Genomic DNA, 18041 nt, shown 5'->3' on the forward strand with positions numbered 1-18041 from the left:
AATTTGCAGTCGTTTTGGTAAGGAGGACGCTGACGGGTCGCGCGCCTCACCCAACGGGTCGCGCGCCACTGACGGGTCGCGCGCCACTGACGGGTCGCGCGCCACTGACGGGTCGCGCGCCACTGACGGGTCGCGCCCGTTGAAAAATTACACTGCTGGAAGGCTGCTGACGGGTCGCGTGTCGACGCGCGCTGTCCAACTCCCAAATTCGCTCAAACTTTGACTCAATCACTCTTGCAAATAACTTGGATGCACAATGAGGGTCGATGGAGGGAGATTGGGCCTTTATAGCTGTGATTTGAAATAATTTCATGCCCAAACCCACTTTATAATGATTTTCTTTGACACTTTATAAAACTGACTTTTCTTGGTTTCCTTTGTCCTGAAATTGACTGATTTATTGTTTTTGCTCAATTCTTTTTGCAGGGATATCATCTGAGGGATCTTGGCAAGGGAGTCAGGGTACATGCTGTCTCTGGAAGTTCTTTGAAATTTCATTACTTTTTACAAAAATTTGAAAAATAACCTTGGCTTTAAAAACAGAGTTTTTAAATCCAAGGTAAAGATTAACTGTACAAGATTGAAATTTGCGAAGAAACACCTTTAAAATCATCCCTCTGGCTTGCTGGGCACTTATTGACCTTCAGAGACATGACCTTGTAAACAAACTTGACCAAAACGCTAGACCTAGGAATTTGACCTCAAGACAAGACAAGACAAGTTTGAAAGTGACTAAAGACTGAAATGACTTTGATCCAGCAATGCCAAGAGGGGGACAAGGACACCAGCTCCTCCATCAGGGTTATGGCATGCCTAATGGAATGCAAAAATTGACACTGATGAGACACCTACTTATGCAAATGCAAAGAGCTTTGATCGCTGATGGAGGGCTAGAAGACCGACTCTAACAGGTACTTCTAGGGATCGAAAGATTATTAAAATTGGTAAGGGTACTAATGTTGAAGAAAGAAAAAAGTTAACCAATTTACTTCGTGAATATCAGGATGTTTTACCATTTTCTTATGATGAATTAAAAGGTTATAGGGAAGATGTCATGGAACACACTATCCCTTTGAAAGATGAAAATGTTAAACCATTTCGTTAGAAGCTTAGGTAGATAAATCCTAAGTTAGCCCCTTTGGTTCAAAAGGAGCTTTCAAAGACGCTTGCAACAAGAATTATTGCTCAAACGAGGCATTCAACATGGTGTTCCAACCTGGTGATTGTTAGGAAAAAGAATGGTACAATAAGACTTTATGTTGATTTTTGAAACCTTAATCTAGCATGTAAGAAAAATAATTACCCTTTGCCGAACATGGAGTCTATGTTGCAAAGAGTAACTAGTTTTGGAATGATGTCATTGCTAGATGATTTTTTTGGATATAATCAAGTATGGGTTAAGAAGGAGGATCATCACAAAACTATATTCACCACACCATGGGGTACTTTCAAATATATTAGGATGCTTTTTGGGTTAACCAATGCTGGGGCTATGTTTCAGAGGGCCATGGTTTATGCCTTCAAAGGTTTAATTGGGAAATTTATCAAAATTTATCAGGATGATCTCACTATTTTTTCTAAGGATGGTATTAGCCATATAAGTCATCTTAGGCAAGTTTTTGATAAATGTAGAGAATACGGGATTTCTTTAAATCCGACTAAGTCTGTTTTTGGAGTAACTGAGGGGAAATTGCTTCGTCACATCATTTCTAAAGACGAAATCAAGATTGATCCTGAAAGAGTTGAGGCAATCCAAAAGATTCCTCTTCCCCATAATCTTAAGTCCCTTCAGTCTTTTCTTGGAAAAACAAATTTTCTTAGAAGATTTATTCCAAATTATGCGGAAGTAGCTAAGCTTATTCAAAGTCTTCTAAAAAAAGATGTAAAATTTGTTTGGCAAGAAGATGGCAAAAAGACTTTTTAGGAAATTAAAAAAAGCCCTTGTTTTAGTCAGCCCTGATTATTCTAAGGATTTCATGATTTTCTTTTTCGCTCCTGAAAATACCATTGCTAGTGTCTTATTGAAAAAAAATAAGGATGGTCACGAGCAGCCTATTGCTTTCATGAGTAGAACACTTCAAAATTATGAATTAAAATACAATACCATGGAAAAGCAAGCCTATGCCTTAGTCAAATCTCTTAAGCATTTCAAGACTTATGTGGGTTGTTCCAAATCCATTGCTTTTGTCCCACATTCTGCGGTTAAAGATATATTAACTCAAATTGGTTGCTTAGGGACTTGTGCTAGGTGGGTTACTAAAATACAAGAATATGATTTAGAGATTAGACCCACTAAGTTAGTCAAAGGCCAAGGCTTGGCTCAAATCATGATTGAAGGTAATGAAAAAGCTCTTGGTTTGATTTGTCTTAACGATTCATCTTCACTTGAGCTGCAAAGATTAGAAGAGCATGAGTGGTACAAGGACATTATTTATTAATTGTTAAATCTTACATGCCTTAACCATTTAGTCGCTCATAAGAGAAGGGCTCTTAGATTAAAAGCCACTAAGTATTGCCTCATGAAGGATGGCCTTGGATGGAGAAATCCTGAGGGCATAGTACTTAGGTGTGTTGACGAAATTGAGTCCAAGAACTTAGTTTCTGAGTTTCATTCAGGGTTTTGTGGTGGTCATTATGCTGCTAGAACTACTGCCCTGCCCACAAAATTCTGAGTGCTGGTTATTATTGGCTTTCGATTTTTTCTCATGTGCATAAGTTTGCTAGAAGTTGTCAAGGCTGCCAACTGTTCACTGGGAAACAGAAGCTTGTTGGCTTGCCCTTACAACCTGTCGTTGTGGAGGCACCCTTTCAGCTTTGGGGTCTGGACTTCATTGGGAAGTTTCATGAAAATTCTAGCAATGGCTACTCATGGATTTTGACTGCTACTTATTACTTCACTAAATGGGTTGAAGCTATCCCTGCTAAGAATGCCACTAAAAAGGTCATTATGGATTTCATTGAAAATAATATCATTACTAGGTTTGGTTGCCTCACTGTGTCTCCCGAGCCGGTTGATTCCGAGCTAGTTCTCCTTCATCCCATTTATCCATAGGGTCTACCCCCCTTAGCTTGCTATAGGGAGAAAGCTTAAACAGAGAGATTGGAGATCAAGGTGACAGCCCCCGATCTGAGCGTTGTCACGATACCTAGACAATCTGTGCGACAACAGTACCTTTATGACTAATTGAACTAGCCTCCATAATATCTACAATGAATTCCATTTTGAAAAAAATCTTGGCAAGTGGGCGCCATTTGCATCTTAATGTACACCACAACATGTATAATATATATGAGGTGTTAGATTGTGCAACAACCTTGATATCTTGGGGTTTTCAATTGTACTCTACTATAGGGAGCCTTTTAGAGCTCCATTGTCCAAATTCAACTATAATTTCTGGACTGTGGACTATATTTGTTGGGACTTTAGATAATAGCTATTAGTTTTTAGGGTCAGATTTGATGCAGACCTGCACATAGGGATTTTCAAGTTGACCTAGAGCAGTGAACTAAACTCAAACCATAACTTTGTTATTTTTATTGCATTTTGACATGTTTTTAGCCCTTTTGATAGGTGTCACATGATTATTCCTGTTCTTTTGGTGTTTGTATAATGTTATTTTTCCAAAGAAACAATCTCATCCCACCCTGACTCAAACCTTAACTTTGTTATTTTTATTGCATTTCAATATATATTTAGCCCTTCTGATTGTGTCATATGATTATTCCTTTTCTTTTGGTGACTGTATAATGTTTTTTTCCAAGGAAATAATCTCATCCTTCCCTCACTCAAACCATAACTTGGTTTTTTTTTATTGCGTTTTAATATATATTTAGCCCTTTTGATAGGTGTCACATGATTATTCCTGTTCTTTTGGTGATTATATAATGTTTTATCCAAGGAAACAATCTCATCCCACCCTCACATACTTTAGTGAAGAATGGGGGTGCTAGTACTAGGCTGGCCCTTGCAAGATGCTCCCCCTTCCTCCCTGGAATTTCGGGATGGATAGCAGATTGACTATCAACCATAGAAGTGACTGGTAACTCCAAAAGAACAAATGAGAATTGATCCAAAGACCTGTTACGAACATAAATTGTATAAAGTAAAATGAATATAAATAATAAATAATGAAATATGATTATGTTAAATAGTCATTAAGTTAAGTGAAAAAGCATGTCTAAAAGACATGCCTGGTCACAAAAGGACACCTGCTTAAGTATATATTTGGGTCTTCATTGCAACATTCAACATCTCTTGTTTACAGTGATATGGGGTTTAACAATAAGTTTCGCTGGGTGAAACCCACGTGATGGAGGTTCAAATCTCATTGAGTATATGGCCTGTTGTGTCTTGGCTAGAAGAGTAGGCGACCCCCGAGCAGTCGTCTCGGCTCTTGTTGAGGCATATGTTAATTGCTATTGTGTGCTGCTTGCAGGCTATTGCACCTAGCCTAGGTTTATAGTGGTAGCCAGTTGGATTTGATCCTGGGCCTGTTCAGGATAACTCTCACCAGTTACCGATTATCCTAGATTCAAAAAAAAAATTCAACATCTCTTGTACATTTTATATATAATAAATTGTTATTACAAATACCTTTTGTGTATTTTTACATTAAAGACAACAAGCTATAAGTTTTGTTGTTTTAGTGGGTATCGGAGCCATGCAAGACTTTGAACATTATCTGTCGCACAATATAACCATGCGAGTCTTTGAATGTTGTTCGCCGCACAATATGCTATTACGTTTACGTCTTGAATTCAGTGAGTAGTTTAGTAAAATTCAAGAAAAACTTCAGCAATGGGACAAATCGTATGTAGAATTTAAAGCATGTCTAAAGAAAATCGATAATAAGGAAGATGATAGTGATGGTGAAGAAATGAAACAAGGTGAAGCAAGATAAAAAGAAAAAGATCAAGATGATGATTCCAATGAGGCTGATATAGATCAAGATGAGGATCCAGATAAAGATGATGTGGATGAGGACTATCTTGAGAAACAAGAAGATGAACAATATCATAATAATGACGAAGATGTTGAAAAAGACTTTGATAATGATGAAGAGAAAAATGTGGAAAAAGAAAAAGAAGAAGATATTATTGAAAAATAAAAAGTGGATATGGGGAAGAGAAGGAAGAAAACCATGATCAAAATGAACAAAGTATTGAACTTAAGGATTTAGACATGTACAAAGTTCCTGCGCTCAATCACTTCATTGTGGATACTTGCAAGAGTACCTTTTGTTGTCATCGCAAGGGTGATAAGGTGGATCTTTCCATAGGCATTCCTGGTACCATGAATTGGAGACATTTGCCTCGTCCTCCTATATCTGCTTTCTTTCTTAGTGGATTGGCTTTCGATTCTTCCACAAGGCATTGCACTCTTATGTTCGACAATTATTGTACCCGCCGAAGGAGAATTGTGATGTGGATTTATGATTCAGAATCCAACGCATGGACTCAAAGTTCAATGAGGGTCACCGACCATATTCGGCCTATTAGAAAGGGGATTTACTTTAAGGGCAAGTTTCACTAGGTGTGTGTCTCTCCCAATCCCAAGAATCTCATGATAACCTTCAATATTTCTAACAAAGTTTGGACAAAAGTCCCGTTGCCACAAGCATGTAGATTTTCTAGTGAAAATTTAGTTGATTACAATGGGCAAGTGGTGCTAGTGGAGCACAAGGGATGTGACTGTGTTCGCATATTGAAGTTGAATGGAAAAAAGTTTGTCTATGTAATAAAAAAACAAAACATAGGATTTTCAAGTCTCTAACAAGGAAGAAAATGAGTGTCTGGAACTATGTTTTCACAACTCACAAACTCACTGTTGTGACTCATTCTTGCGTGGGCAAATTTACTAACCCTTGCGACATTAATCTCATTAAAAGCACAAGTCTTGTGTGTTCTTTAGTGGGATAACGAGGAACCCATCTTCTCCATAATAATTATTCCCAAGTGCTGCTTCTTCTGCGACAACATAAACATTGTGTTGCGCCACATTTTTTGGTTTGTACTGTCAGGCCTTTCGAACAGAGGACCATCCACTGCAAACTTTCCTTGCCATTCAGACAAACTGATACAATTAAAAAGTCGTGGTATCCGCCGTTGAGCACTGGTTCAAAGGTCAATGGCGACGTCGGGTCATTCGAATGAGCATATAATTGGCTCGAGATATACATACAGCGTGTCATATTTTGTGGATATCGTGGATCATCTAGTGGTTAGAGCGTATAATTACAATGAGTCACTTGGTGGTTCGATCATATAATTATCAAAATATATAGAATTAAACACTAATATATATATATATATATATATATATATATACTTAATTAAATTTTAATTTAGTTAATTAATTTATATAATTTGATTAATTCAATTATTTAAAAAATCTATATATATTATTATATAAAAAAATTTAATATTGTTATTAAAAAAAATCTGAAGGAGAAATTGAAATACCCGGATTCCAAGACATTAGTACCGATGACTTACACATACCAAAAAGATGTGGGCAAGGAGGAAATTATTAATGAATAAGATTTGAGGAGAACATTTTGAAGAGGAAGGCAATGTTATGAATATAATTCATAACAAAATAAAATAAATATAAATAATTTAAATGATAAATAATCAAATAATGATTATGTTAAGTAGTCATCAAGTTAAGTGAAAAGGCATTTCTAAATCGTGAAGGGACACTTGCCTAGTATATATGCAGGTCCTTATTTTAACATTCTACTTCACTTGTACATTATATATATATATATATATATATATATATATTAAAAATTATTACAAATACTTGTTGTGTATTTTGCATATTAAGTCAACAAGCTACAAGATTCGTCGCTTCAGTGATGACCTCGAGTTGTCCCCACTGTCACGACTTCCATCTGACGCCTCCATGCCTGTCCTCCCATTGTTTCAACTATCGTTGCCATTGAGTCATCCCCACTATCACGACCTCCATCCGACACCTCTATCCCTATCTCTTGTCTCTGTCCATCCATCACAAAATTCAAACCCTTGCCCGACGTCCTGTCTTAAGTGTTGTCACGGGCGGCTGTCACTAGTCGTCGAGTCGGTCAAACAACGATTCGATTCAACATGTTTAATGTAAATATAATTAAAACTCGATTTAATTATTTAAATTCATTCAATTCATTTAATTATTATTTAATAATTTTTCTTTCAATATATATCTATATATATATATATATATACATATAGTATTATTATTAAAAAAAACTATTTACAAAATAATACCAGTTATTAAAAACAGAAAAAATGACGAAAGCAAAGAAAATTGGTACGAGTGACCAGTCACGTTGGTCAAAATAACATGAGAAAAGTGAAGAAAAGTGAGGAGGACAAAGCTTCTAAAGGAAGGGGCAATGTTACGAGCATAAATTGTATAAAATAAAATAAATATGAATAATAAATAATGAAATGATGATTATGTTAAACAATCATTAAATGAAATAGCATGTCTAAAAGACATGTCCGGTCACAAAAAGACACCTGCCTAGGTATATATTCGAGTCCTCATTGTAACATTCAACATCACTCGTACATTTTATATATAATAAATTATTATTACAAATATTTTTTGTGTATTTTTACGTTAAAGACAACAAGCTATAACTTTTGTTGCTTCAAGACCTCTATGAACTTTGCACAAGAGCATCTATCAATTGAGCTAGCCCTTGTGGCTAGTTACTGTATAATGTTATGGTTTATTTATTGGTCTATTCTTCGTGCCCTAGTTTATGACTTTTCACCTGATGGTGACTGTGACATTATTATTGGTAGCGTTAGTGATTATGTTGCAATTTTATTGTTGCATATAGATTATATCATCATGTTCCTTAGTTGAAATGCCATAGGGTGATTTATTGGTTCTGGAATGCATTGTGTTGACCACTACGTTTCAACGACCCATAATAGTACTCCCCCTTTTTTCGCAAAATGGATAGCGCCTGATCGATGTGTCTGTGTCGTCTAGCTATCATCATCAACTTGATCATCATGTTATAATGTAAACCCAATCTTCATGTATATGATGTAAATAATCTCAGCAAAACCGTGTCATATATGTAACAACTCAGGTAAACCTACCTTTCTAGTGATGATCTCCATTCTGGGAGGTTTTTTATCTCACCAATTCATTCTTGAATGGTTGATAGATTTTTCTCCTCTAGTCTTTACCCCAAAGTTGGAATGGAATTATTCGCTAGAATCTTAGGCGAGTCTTAGTGTTTTAGATTGAGTCTATGTAAAAGTGATTTGGGAATAGTCCTAACTATTTGGTTAGGTTAGGTTATTACAAATTGCTTAGTCTGTTGGATTATATTTGTGTCACAGAAATGGGTGCTCTGTGAGGGCCTATTACAAATAGGTTTTCCCTCTTATAATGTAAAAAATATGAAAATCATGATATAAAGTGTCTTGAACATTGAAAAATAATTTGTCCCCTCAGTTTAATTAATTAAATTTTCTGCTCAAGAATTAATTAAAATCCTAAGCCAAAAATTTAATTAATTCTAGGTCATAGGTAAACTTAAATTCTCCAAAGGAAAAATTGGTCGGTCTTAAAAAATTAAAGTTTAAAAGGTCCCAAGACTAAGGTAAATTAATTATTTTACTAAATTTTAAAGCTTTGATTCCTGGGGATTAAGTCAAAGTCAAATTTTTGGGGAAATTAGCTCAAAAATTCTATTTTTGAGTTAATTAAAATGCATTTAATTAAAAATTTCGAATTTCCCCAAATATTTAAATATTTCAACAGATGAGATTAAAAGAAATTTTAATCTTTAAGAAATTTTAATCTTTATCAACGATCGAGATTGCTTTAACAATGATCACTCGAACTAGCTATTAGAGGATTTATCTTTAAATAAGAAGTCATTTGTCAGTTGATCCATGGAATTATTCGCTAGAATCTTAGGCGAGTCTTAGTGTTTTAGATTGAGTCTATGTAAAAGTGATTTGGGAATAGTCCTAACTATTTGGTTAGGTTAGGTTATTACAAATTGCTTAGTCTGTTGGATTATATTTGTGTCACAGAAATGGGTGCTCTGTGAGGGCCTATTACAAATAGGTTTTCCCTCTTATAATGTAAAAAATATGAAAATCATGATATAAAGTGTCTTGAACATTGAAAAATAATTTGTCCCCTCAGTTTAATTAATTAAATTTTCTGCTCAAGAATTAATTAAAATCCTAAGCCAAAAATTTAATTAATTCTAGGTCATAGGTAAACTTAAATTCTCCAAAGGAAAAATTGGTCGGTCTTAAAAAATTAAAGTTTAAAAGGTCCCAAGACTAAGGTAAATTAATTATTTTACTAAATTTTAAAGCTTTGATTCCTGGGGATTAAGTCAAAGTCAAATTTTTGGGGAAATTAGCTCAAAAATTCTATTTTTGAGTTAATTAAAATGCATTTAATTAAAAATTTCGAATTTCCCCAAATATTTAAATATTTCAACAGATGAGATTAAAAGAAATTTTAATCTTTAAGAAATTTTAATCTTTATCAACGATCGAGATTGCTTTAACAATGATCACTCGAACTAGCTATTAGAGGATTTATCTTTAAATAAGAAGTCATTTGTCAGTTGATCCATCTAATCTTTTGATCGTGTGCCTAGCAAGAAGCTCTGGTGTAATCTTTTTTCTGGATAATAAAGAAAGATTTTGGGGTTAAATTCTGTTAGTGTTACTCTTCATGGGAATACTGTAAGATGTGTTGTTTTCATTCATAATTTTTTCTAAAGCTGTAACAACCCATCTAATTGACCCATTAATAAAAACGTTAAACTTTATAATATATGAATATATCTATATATATACATTAAATTTTATGCTATATAGTTAGACTTTACAAATATAATGTTATAAGTATATATATATCATTAAATATTTATAACATATACTTGATAAAATGTTATAAGGAAAAATCATTTAATGTTTATAAAATATATTAAATGAAATGTTATAAGAAATATCATTAAAGTTATACCATGTATTAAAGAAATGTCATGAATATATATATAAGTTAAAGTTATGAACTTATGCAATAACGTGTCAACGTAGATATCAATCAAACTATATATATATCAGATATAATGGATCGTATAAAGAATATCTGAACTCATAAAGACTACCCTACCTACTGAGGATTTATGACAAAGAAATATCGCAGAGAGACATGAATGCTGAGAGGCGGTGGCTGCAAGTGGGAGGGCGGCCACCGCCAGGCGGGGGGATATATAGCAGAAGCCTGAGCCGGGAGCAGGGGGGCGGAAAAACGAGAGAAGTATAGACTCATTAGCAGGAAACCCGGAGAAGAGATTTTACAGTGGAAGAGCTTTGAGTGATCTGAGTTCTGGGCACGGAGGGACAGAGAGCCTCTGTGGAGAGCTTCTCTGGATCGGGCAACCAGGTTGCTCTGTCTGGTCGGGTGGTATTGGCCATCTCGAAATTGAATCAAAGGATTACCAGTTCAGCAGCGGAATCGGAAGTCGGCAAGCAGCTCAGGTAGGTGCAGATTTCAATTTTATGTATTACTGTTTTCAAATTTCATATGCGTGTCTATCTGGTTACTGCAAATTAGGAATTAGGGCACTACAAAAGCCATTGATGGGGTTTGAATAATTTAAATTTTGAACGTAATAGCAGGTATCTCTATTTGTCTGAATTTTATTATTATTTTCTTTCTTTATTTTTATGGTTGGATTGAGTTTTGCAGAAAAATCTTGATTTTAGATCCTTGGGCATTAGGGGAAGTTTTTAGTTGGACCAACCAACTCTTAATATATGTTTTCTGAAGAGCCTAACTAAATTAGATTCGGGCTTAACATAAGATTTTGTTAGTGATACACACAGGGTTTTGAGTTAGCACCTCCTTTTAAAATTTTAAAAATCAATTTTTTTGTGGAAAATTTGATAGATCTAGCTATTAAGAGCTTGAGATTATCAGATCTGGGAGCGGAGTTGCATTCATACTCCTCAGATCTGATAGATGTTTAAATTATTTGTATTGATCTGTTATTTACTTGTGTAAATCTGAAATTTTATAACATAATTTTGAATTTTAACACTTGGGATTTTGGGATTTTCTCTATTTTTGTACATATTGGGTATTGGGTTTTTCTCTTTTCAGTTGTGCAAGAATTGATTTGAGAAATCAGCCAAGGAAATCTTCAAATCTGAGCTAGATCTAGACCTTCGGGGGCAAGATGTAGGCTCAAAGATTGTTTGTAGGAATAGATCTGGGAAATCATCCCAGGAAATTTTTAGATTTGAGAGTTTTTAGGGAGATATGGGGGTTTTAAGAAAGATCTAGGCCCTGAAGGGCAAGATCTTGTCCCAAATATTTTTGCAGGGCCAACCATTAAAGATTTTGCAACAAATTTGAAGATCTGAAGCAAAATAATTTTTTTAGAAAAAAAAGTTTCAAGTTTTGGGGGTTTTAAGCCCAGATCTGACTTCTCCTAGCCCAACTCTAGCCCTATTGGGCCTAGTGCTAGCCCTCGTTGGCCCTAGATTCCCCTTGTTCCATTTCTGATCTAAATATTTAATTTTTTGAAGCTGATCATTGGTGATTTTTTGCAAAAAAATTGGTAAAAAATGTGTTTCAGGTTTTAAATTTCTTTTGGCAACTTGGGCAAGTGATCTTCAGGGCCTAGGGCCTAAGGGTTTGATCACTAAATCCTATTTTTTCTCACTGCTTGCTACAACGATCATATACCTTTTTAATGGTGGCAAAATTTCATGTGGGTTAGCTTAAAATCAGTTCCTAAGTTGTCTAATACATTAAGGAATTAATTTCTTGAGTTGGGAATCCATCATTAAGCTTATTTCATATTTTAATTGCTGACTATAATAAGTATATCAAATCTGATATAATTCTGGAAATCACATCATAATAGGCTGAAATTTTTTGATAATTCATGTGGGCAAGTTTGGAAAATTTTCAGAATTTTTTGGTATAAAAATAGCATTTATACCTTACTGTTTTCATTGTTATATTGCTGTTGTCATAACATTTGTTTGTTGCTGTCCTAAAAAACAATTCTCTAAATGTTAAGAGTTTTAATATCATTGTAGAAGTAACTATCATAAGAATCTTGAAGGGTGATCTTCTTGATTGTAACAAGCATTTCCTTGCTATTAAAGAGTCCTTTCTGCTGCTCGTTTTTTGTCACTAAAACATATTCGCTGCCATAGATCAAATTCTGAAATTTCAAGTGATTTGAGTTTATAACACAATTTAGAATTTGTTTGACATGTTTGGCATTTTAATTTTACTGCTGTCATTAGAGAATTCGCTGTTGTCCTAAATCTAATCTTTGAAAATAACTGCTTTTGGATGACTGTTTGCATAAGTTCAGGTCAACAAATTTTTGGTACAATTATTGGCAATAAAATCCAAGTTTAAACTCTTATTTTCTGACTTTCTGAATCACAAACACATAAGCTCATTGCCTAAAGGAAATTAATTTCACACACTTGGAATAGAGAAGTCTAATATTTTAAATTGCCCAAAGGTTTTCTTGTTTGGTGGATGGTAAATATTTTGAAATCTATTGAGCTAAGTATCATTGTAAAGGCTTGCATTCAATTTGGATCTAATAGAAAACTTGGGCTATTTGAATATCTCTTAAGTAGTTTTGGAATTTTCAAGTAATTGTCATTGAAGCATAAATTGGATAAATGCTCTAATCCTCTTTCTTAACATTAATATCATTATTGGCTTGTGGTTTTTTGGCGTATTAGTGATCTTTCTTTAAGAGCATATATCTCGTGTATCTTATTGGCAATTGAGATATTTGGCACTTTGTCTTGTATAAAATTGTCTCTTCATTTCATTAAGTAATCTTGTCATAAAGTTAATCAATACTAAGTACTTAAGTTTTAAATGATCATACCTCAAGACTACTCACTCATCCCTTTGCTAATCGCATCTTGCATCTCTTTTCATCATAATAATATTTTCCTTAGCAGCAGTTGTCCATCATGTACTTGGTCTTAAATTTCTTAGCAAGATAGTTGACTCCACAAGGCACTAGTATCAATTGTATAAATTGAATCATTTTAGTCTTGCTAGATCTAAAAGTATTTGGTTGCTCAACTGTGTCTCCTGGACTGGTTGGTTCCCAACTAGTCCTCTTTCATTCCATTTCCGTAGGGTCCACCCCGCTTAGTCTGTTGTAGGGAGACAATTTAAATGTAGAGATTGGGGAGCAAGGTGATAGCCCCCGATCTGAGTTGTTATCACGGTGCCTGGACATTCTGTGCGACAACACGTTGTAAACATGGATTGGCCATTGTGGTCAATGCCTATTATTTGTAGGACTAGCTAGAGGAAACTGGTGCGCACTTGTATATATGTTTGCTCCCCATTATCATCATATAAATTCTGCCAATGGTGTCCCTGTGGTTTACTTGGTTTTTCCATGAACTTTTAGTCACGACTCATTCAAATTTTCGGAAAAAAATATTATTATAATTATAAAAAAAGATACTATATAAGCCTTATATAGTTACATATAAAAGGAAAAGTGGGTCTCAAAAAAGTATATATAAATTTTATATAATTATAATTTTATAATATATATAAATTAAAATTATATAATATATGTAATTTATAATTATATATAAAAATAAAATTATTATTATATAAAAAAATTTATTAAAAGAGTGAAAAGAAGAAGAAGAAGAAGAAGAAGAGAATATATATATATATATATATATATATATATATATATATAGATTTTTATAAGAGAGAAGTGGAAATATATTTTATAAATTAAGAGAATATATAAAATTAAAAAGAAAAAAAGTTTTATATATAAAAAAAATTATTATAAAAAAAAGAGTGATTTGAAAAGGTATTTAATATTTAAAGAGTAAAATGGAGACTAGTAATGAAAGGTTTCCTAAAGCCTTTAGTAAAAGTGTTGATACATTATTTAAAATCAAAGGATCGCTCGCAGGAAGAGATATCATAATCACTATCAGTCCTAGATATTATAATTACTATCAGTCCTGCTGAAAAAAGTAATTATGTTAGTCCTAAATGTGCTAACCAATTGGTGATTCCTGAATCAAATATAGTTGAAAAGAATATTTTTGGCGAATATGACAAACAATATGACATAAGCAATTTACACCTACATATTGGAGATTATACTTTTACCTCAAAATTCACCATGAAAACCTTATGTTTTTTCGATAGCGATATTGATAGTGACATCATTTTGGGGTTACCTTGGATGGAAACTCTAGGTTCCTTTATTCTAAATACAAAGAAGAAGTTTTTAACATTTTCTTACAAGAAAAAGAAAATAACACTTGAAGATTTTACACTAAAACCAAATTCAGTAACACCAGAAGATATCTCAGATATTTCAAAAGTAATGTCTCAAGAAGGTAAAAAGGTATTACAAAATATGCAAAAAGAAATTGACAAAATCAATGTTGACAAAAATGAGGAAGTTTCTCGATTTAAAAACCATAGCGAAAAATTGTTGACACAAATTAAGAAACTTAAGAAGAATAAGAAGTCATTAGAAAGCCAAGTCTAACAACTTATCAAGAAGGAAGTATCAAATGTAGGAATTCAAGTTGATGACAAAACAACAAATATCGATTCAGTGGATGTCACAACTCAGGAAGAAGACGAGCAAGTTGAAGAAAACACGCGCTTGGATGTTGCAGTTCAAACCACTGTTGATAATATCGGCGATATTCGAAAATATCGCGATATTTTCGGCAAAACGATATATCGCCGAGAAAATATCGCGATATTTTCTGTTTTGATAATATCGCGATATTTTCAAAATATCGGCAAATATCGGCAAAATATCGCGATATTTTGAAAATATCGGCTATATTTAAAAATTTGAAAAAATTATTTTTTATGCTTGTTGATATTTGCCTATATTTTGCCGATATTTTCGCCGATATTGCCGATAAGATATTTTCTGGACCCTCGCCGATATTTTGCCAATACTGATATTTTCAACACTGGTTCAAACAATGAACATCCCCAGTGAATGTTTCATAACCAACTCAACAACATCTTCGCTAGAAGAAAATATAAAAATTGGAACATGCCCAGTAAGGAAAAATCAAACAAAAAAAGTTCCATATCGACATCCAAATCATGAGAACAGATGAATCAACCATGCTACATATTTGAACCAGTCAGAACCGAAACAACAAACTAATGTTCCAAAAAAGAGTAATGTAACCTCAACCCAGTGCTACGAGGACAAGTCGTTACAAAGTTTTAGTGATCAGAATGCTATACAGAAGATTAATCTAGGATGGTTTGATCCCTTCTCAGTGCGACAATTTTGTTTGTCACTAAGAAGATCATATCAGCTTGTATCGATGAAGATGACTGTTCCAAGAGAGAAAGACTTTCAAAGCCGAAAAAGAGATCAAGCGTTTTTTCATCGACAAGCTTTGAGGACAAAGCTTTTTGAAAAAGGAGGCAATGTAACGAATAAAATATATAAATAATATAAATATAATCTAAAAGATAATAATCATAAATAATAGTTAGTTAAGCTAGTAATTAGGTTGAACAGGCATGTCTAATAGGACATGACTCTTCATGAAGAGACACTTGCTTGGTATATAAGCAAGCCTCTCGTTATTCATTCTTATTCTTATTCACATATTTAATATAATATTTATATCCTTAATGGATAATTTGATATTCCGAGTTTTTTGGAGTAATTAATCTTAAGAAGGAACTTGTTCACTTCAGTTTCTTTTTCATGTGTTACTCATTCTGCTATCTCAACTGAATTGTTTTGTTTCTCTGAATATTTCAGGCACAGATAATGCTTGGAGTGGTGACCCCACAAATGGTATTTTCAATTTTCTATTAATTTTTAGTATATCATTGACTATAGAATTTCTTTTAAAAGGAGTATATAGTTCCTATAAGTTAATAAATGTTATGAATGGCACATTTGCAGTTGCCCAACTTCCGGCCAGATCCTTCAATACAGTCTGGTCAACAGGGTCAGATGCGTTTAGCACAAAATCAGATTCAACCTGGGAAGCAAACCCAGATGCAGGTTGGGCAGCACAGTCAGGTCCAATTGTTACAGCAATCTCAATCCCAAAACATTCCAATGCAACAGTTAATGCAACCACCTCCAGTGCAGTCTTCAATTCAGGTTATCCAACCAACTCAACCTCAAGTGCCACAGACAATATTGCAGTCTCTACAATCGGCATCTCAAAGTTTGAATTTGCCAGTACAACCGCCAATGCAGTCTCCCCCACGCACAGTACAGTCTCAAGTTCCTCCTCTTCTTTCAGGTCAGCCTCAACAACCTTCCAACCAGCCAAGCCTGGGGAGTCTACATCAACCACCACTGCCACAGCAACCAAGGCCATTGTTGCAATCTCTTCCACCTGCAGGCCAGGTGCAAAATCAACCAACTCAGAATATGGCGTTCAAACCATCAAGTGTGCCACACCAACTGCCATCACAGGCACCTTTTCAGGTATGACAGTTATTTTCATTAGATACCGTTTTCATTCAGTTAATTAAGGGGAGCGGTGAGCTATACATAGTACTGTTACATCCTCAGACTTGATGTCATTAACAAACTGTGTAGAAGAGGAACCCCTTCACATTAGTTTGTCATATTTAGGGTCTACCTTGTCATGATTTTTTCAGCTGTTTGAAATGATACTCTTTTGGTAGCAGTCAGGAAACCATCCCCAGAATACCTTGGCGATTCCTTTCCAGAAACACAACCAACCTCCACTGCGCAATCTACCACCTCCACAGCAGTCTTATCAGGTAAGTGGGTTCTAAACAACAGTTCAATTGAAAATTTTCTTTTCCAATTGGCAATCTGAAACACCTTAGATTTTGTCTTTTTGCAGATGGGATCTGGTAGTACAGTTGGCACGGCTCTACATGTAGGTTCTGATGCAACTCACTCAAGTACAGGCCCAAGCAACTATCCAAGCAATGCTGGCCTCATAAATTTAGGCATTGAGGGTGCACTCCAACTGGGAAGAGGATCTAATTTGGTTCAAGGATTGGGTGGCGTTCCTGATGTATCTTGGTCTCAGTTCCCACAATCAGCTGGTGGTGCTTGTGGGGACTTGGCAACAGTTGCATCTACTTCTGCAGGGTTACCTATTATAGAAGATGGAAGCAAGGTCTACACAGCTGCAGGTGGTGGAAATGGTGGGATTGCTTCTAGGTCTTCAGACAGTGGAGTAGGAACTAGCCTTGTTCATTCTCAAGGGCCCAGCCAAACATCTGTTGAAGGGATGTCACAACTGCAACAGCCTGCATCCCATGGGGTACATCATGGATTATTCTTTATATTTGAATTATTTTTGGAAAAATCCTTTTTGGTCCTGACATTACTTTTTTTTTCTTTCAGGCTCCACTTACTCAAGAAGAACTTTTATTACTGCAACAAGTGAAGAGTCTTACTCCAGAACAGATAAATGCTTTGCCGCCTGAGCAGCAACAACAAGTACTTATGTTGCAGCAGATGATATTGACACAAGGTGTTCCTTATTAAGTCATGTTACTTTATGTAACTCAAATCCACACAACCGCTGAATAAAGACTTGCGAAGGAATGATGCTAGTTGTAGTACACCATTTTCAAGTGCCTTAAATTGTAAAACAATTTTTATTTCTGTTCCCATTTGTTGACCTTACTATCATGTAGAAGGAACAGTGATACAATTGTGAAAAAATAATGGTTATTTTCCTTGGTGAAAAGTTGAAAATGGTTAAACACTATAGCATATCATCTCTACAAATTTTAAAGCGGGATTTTGACATACGCTGCCTTGACTCATCTCAAGTATCTGCTATTTGTGCCCAAGCCAGTGGTATTTAACAAAATAGTCCTACTAGAGTTGCAGGATTGGTAAAATCCCTTACAATGTTTGAAATTAGAAAGAAATATTACCTGATATGGTGTTTGCAAACGTATTTTATTACCATTTCCACCAAATAGATCATATTATTCC

At 34.6% G+C, this 18041-nt stretch overlaps 1 protein-coding gene across 2 annotated transcripts in view; it reads left to right on the forward strand.

Moving 5' to 3' along the window:
* CSTF64 (cleavage stimulating factor 64) overlaps positions 1-17813 on the forward strand; it is a 186927-nt gene extending 169114 nt beyond the window's left edge. The window contains exons 7-11 of one of the 2 annotated variants that reach the window (XM_089393003.1): positions 15855-15890; positions 16002-16538; positions 16742-16840; positions 16927-17355; positions 17439-17813. In XM_089393003.1, coding sequence (XP_089249129.1) covers positions 15855-15890; positions 16002-16538; positions 16742-16840; positions 16927-17355; positions 17439-17582 — 1245 coding nt within the window. In that variant the 3' untranslated portion in view covers positions 17583-17813. The remainder of the gene's footprint in view (positions 1-15854; positions 15891-16001; positions 16539-16741; positions 16841-16926; positions 17356-17438) is intronic. The other variant, XM_089393004.1, reaches the window with a different exon arrangement.
* The last annotated feature ends 228 nt before the right edge of the window (positions 17814-18041 follow it).

Source organism: Pinus tabuliformis, chromosome 1_1 (genome assembly GCF_031772625.1).
Source record: "Pinus tabuliformis cultivar Carrire ecotype Pingquan chromosome 1_1, CPIR1, whole genome shotgun sequence".
Taxonomy (NCBI): domain Eukaryota; kingdom Viridiplantae; phylum Streptophyta; class Pinopsida; order Pinales; family Pinaceae; genus Pinus; species Pinus tabuliformis.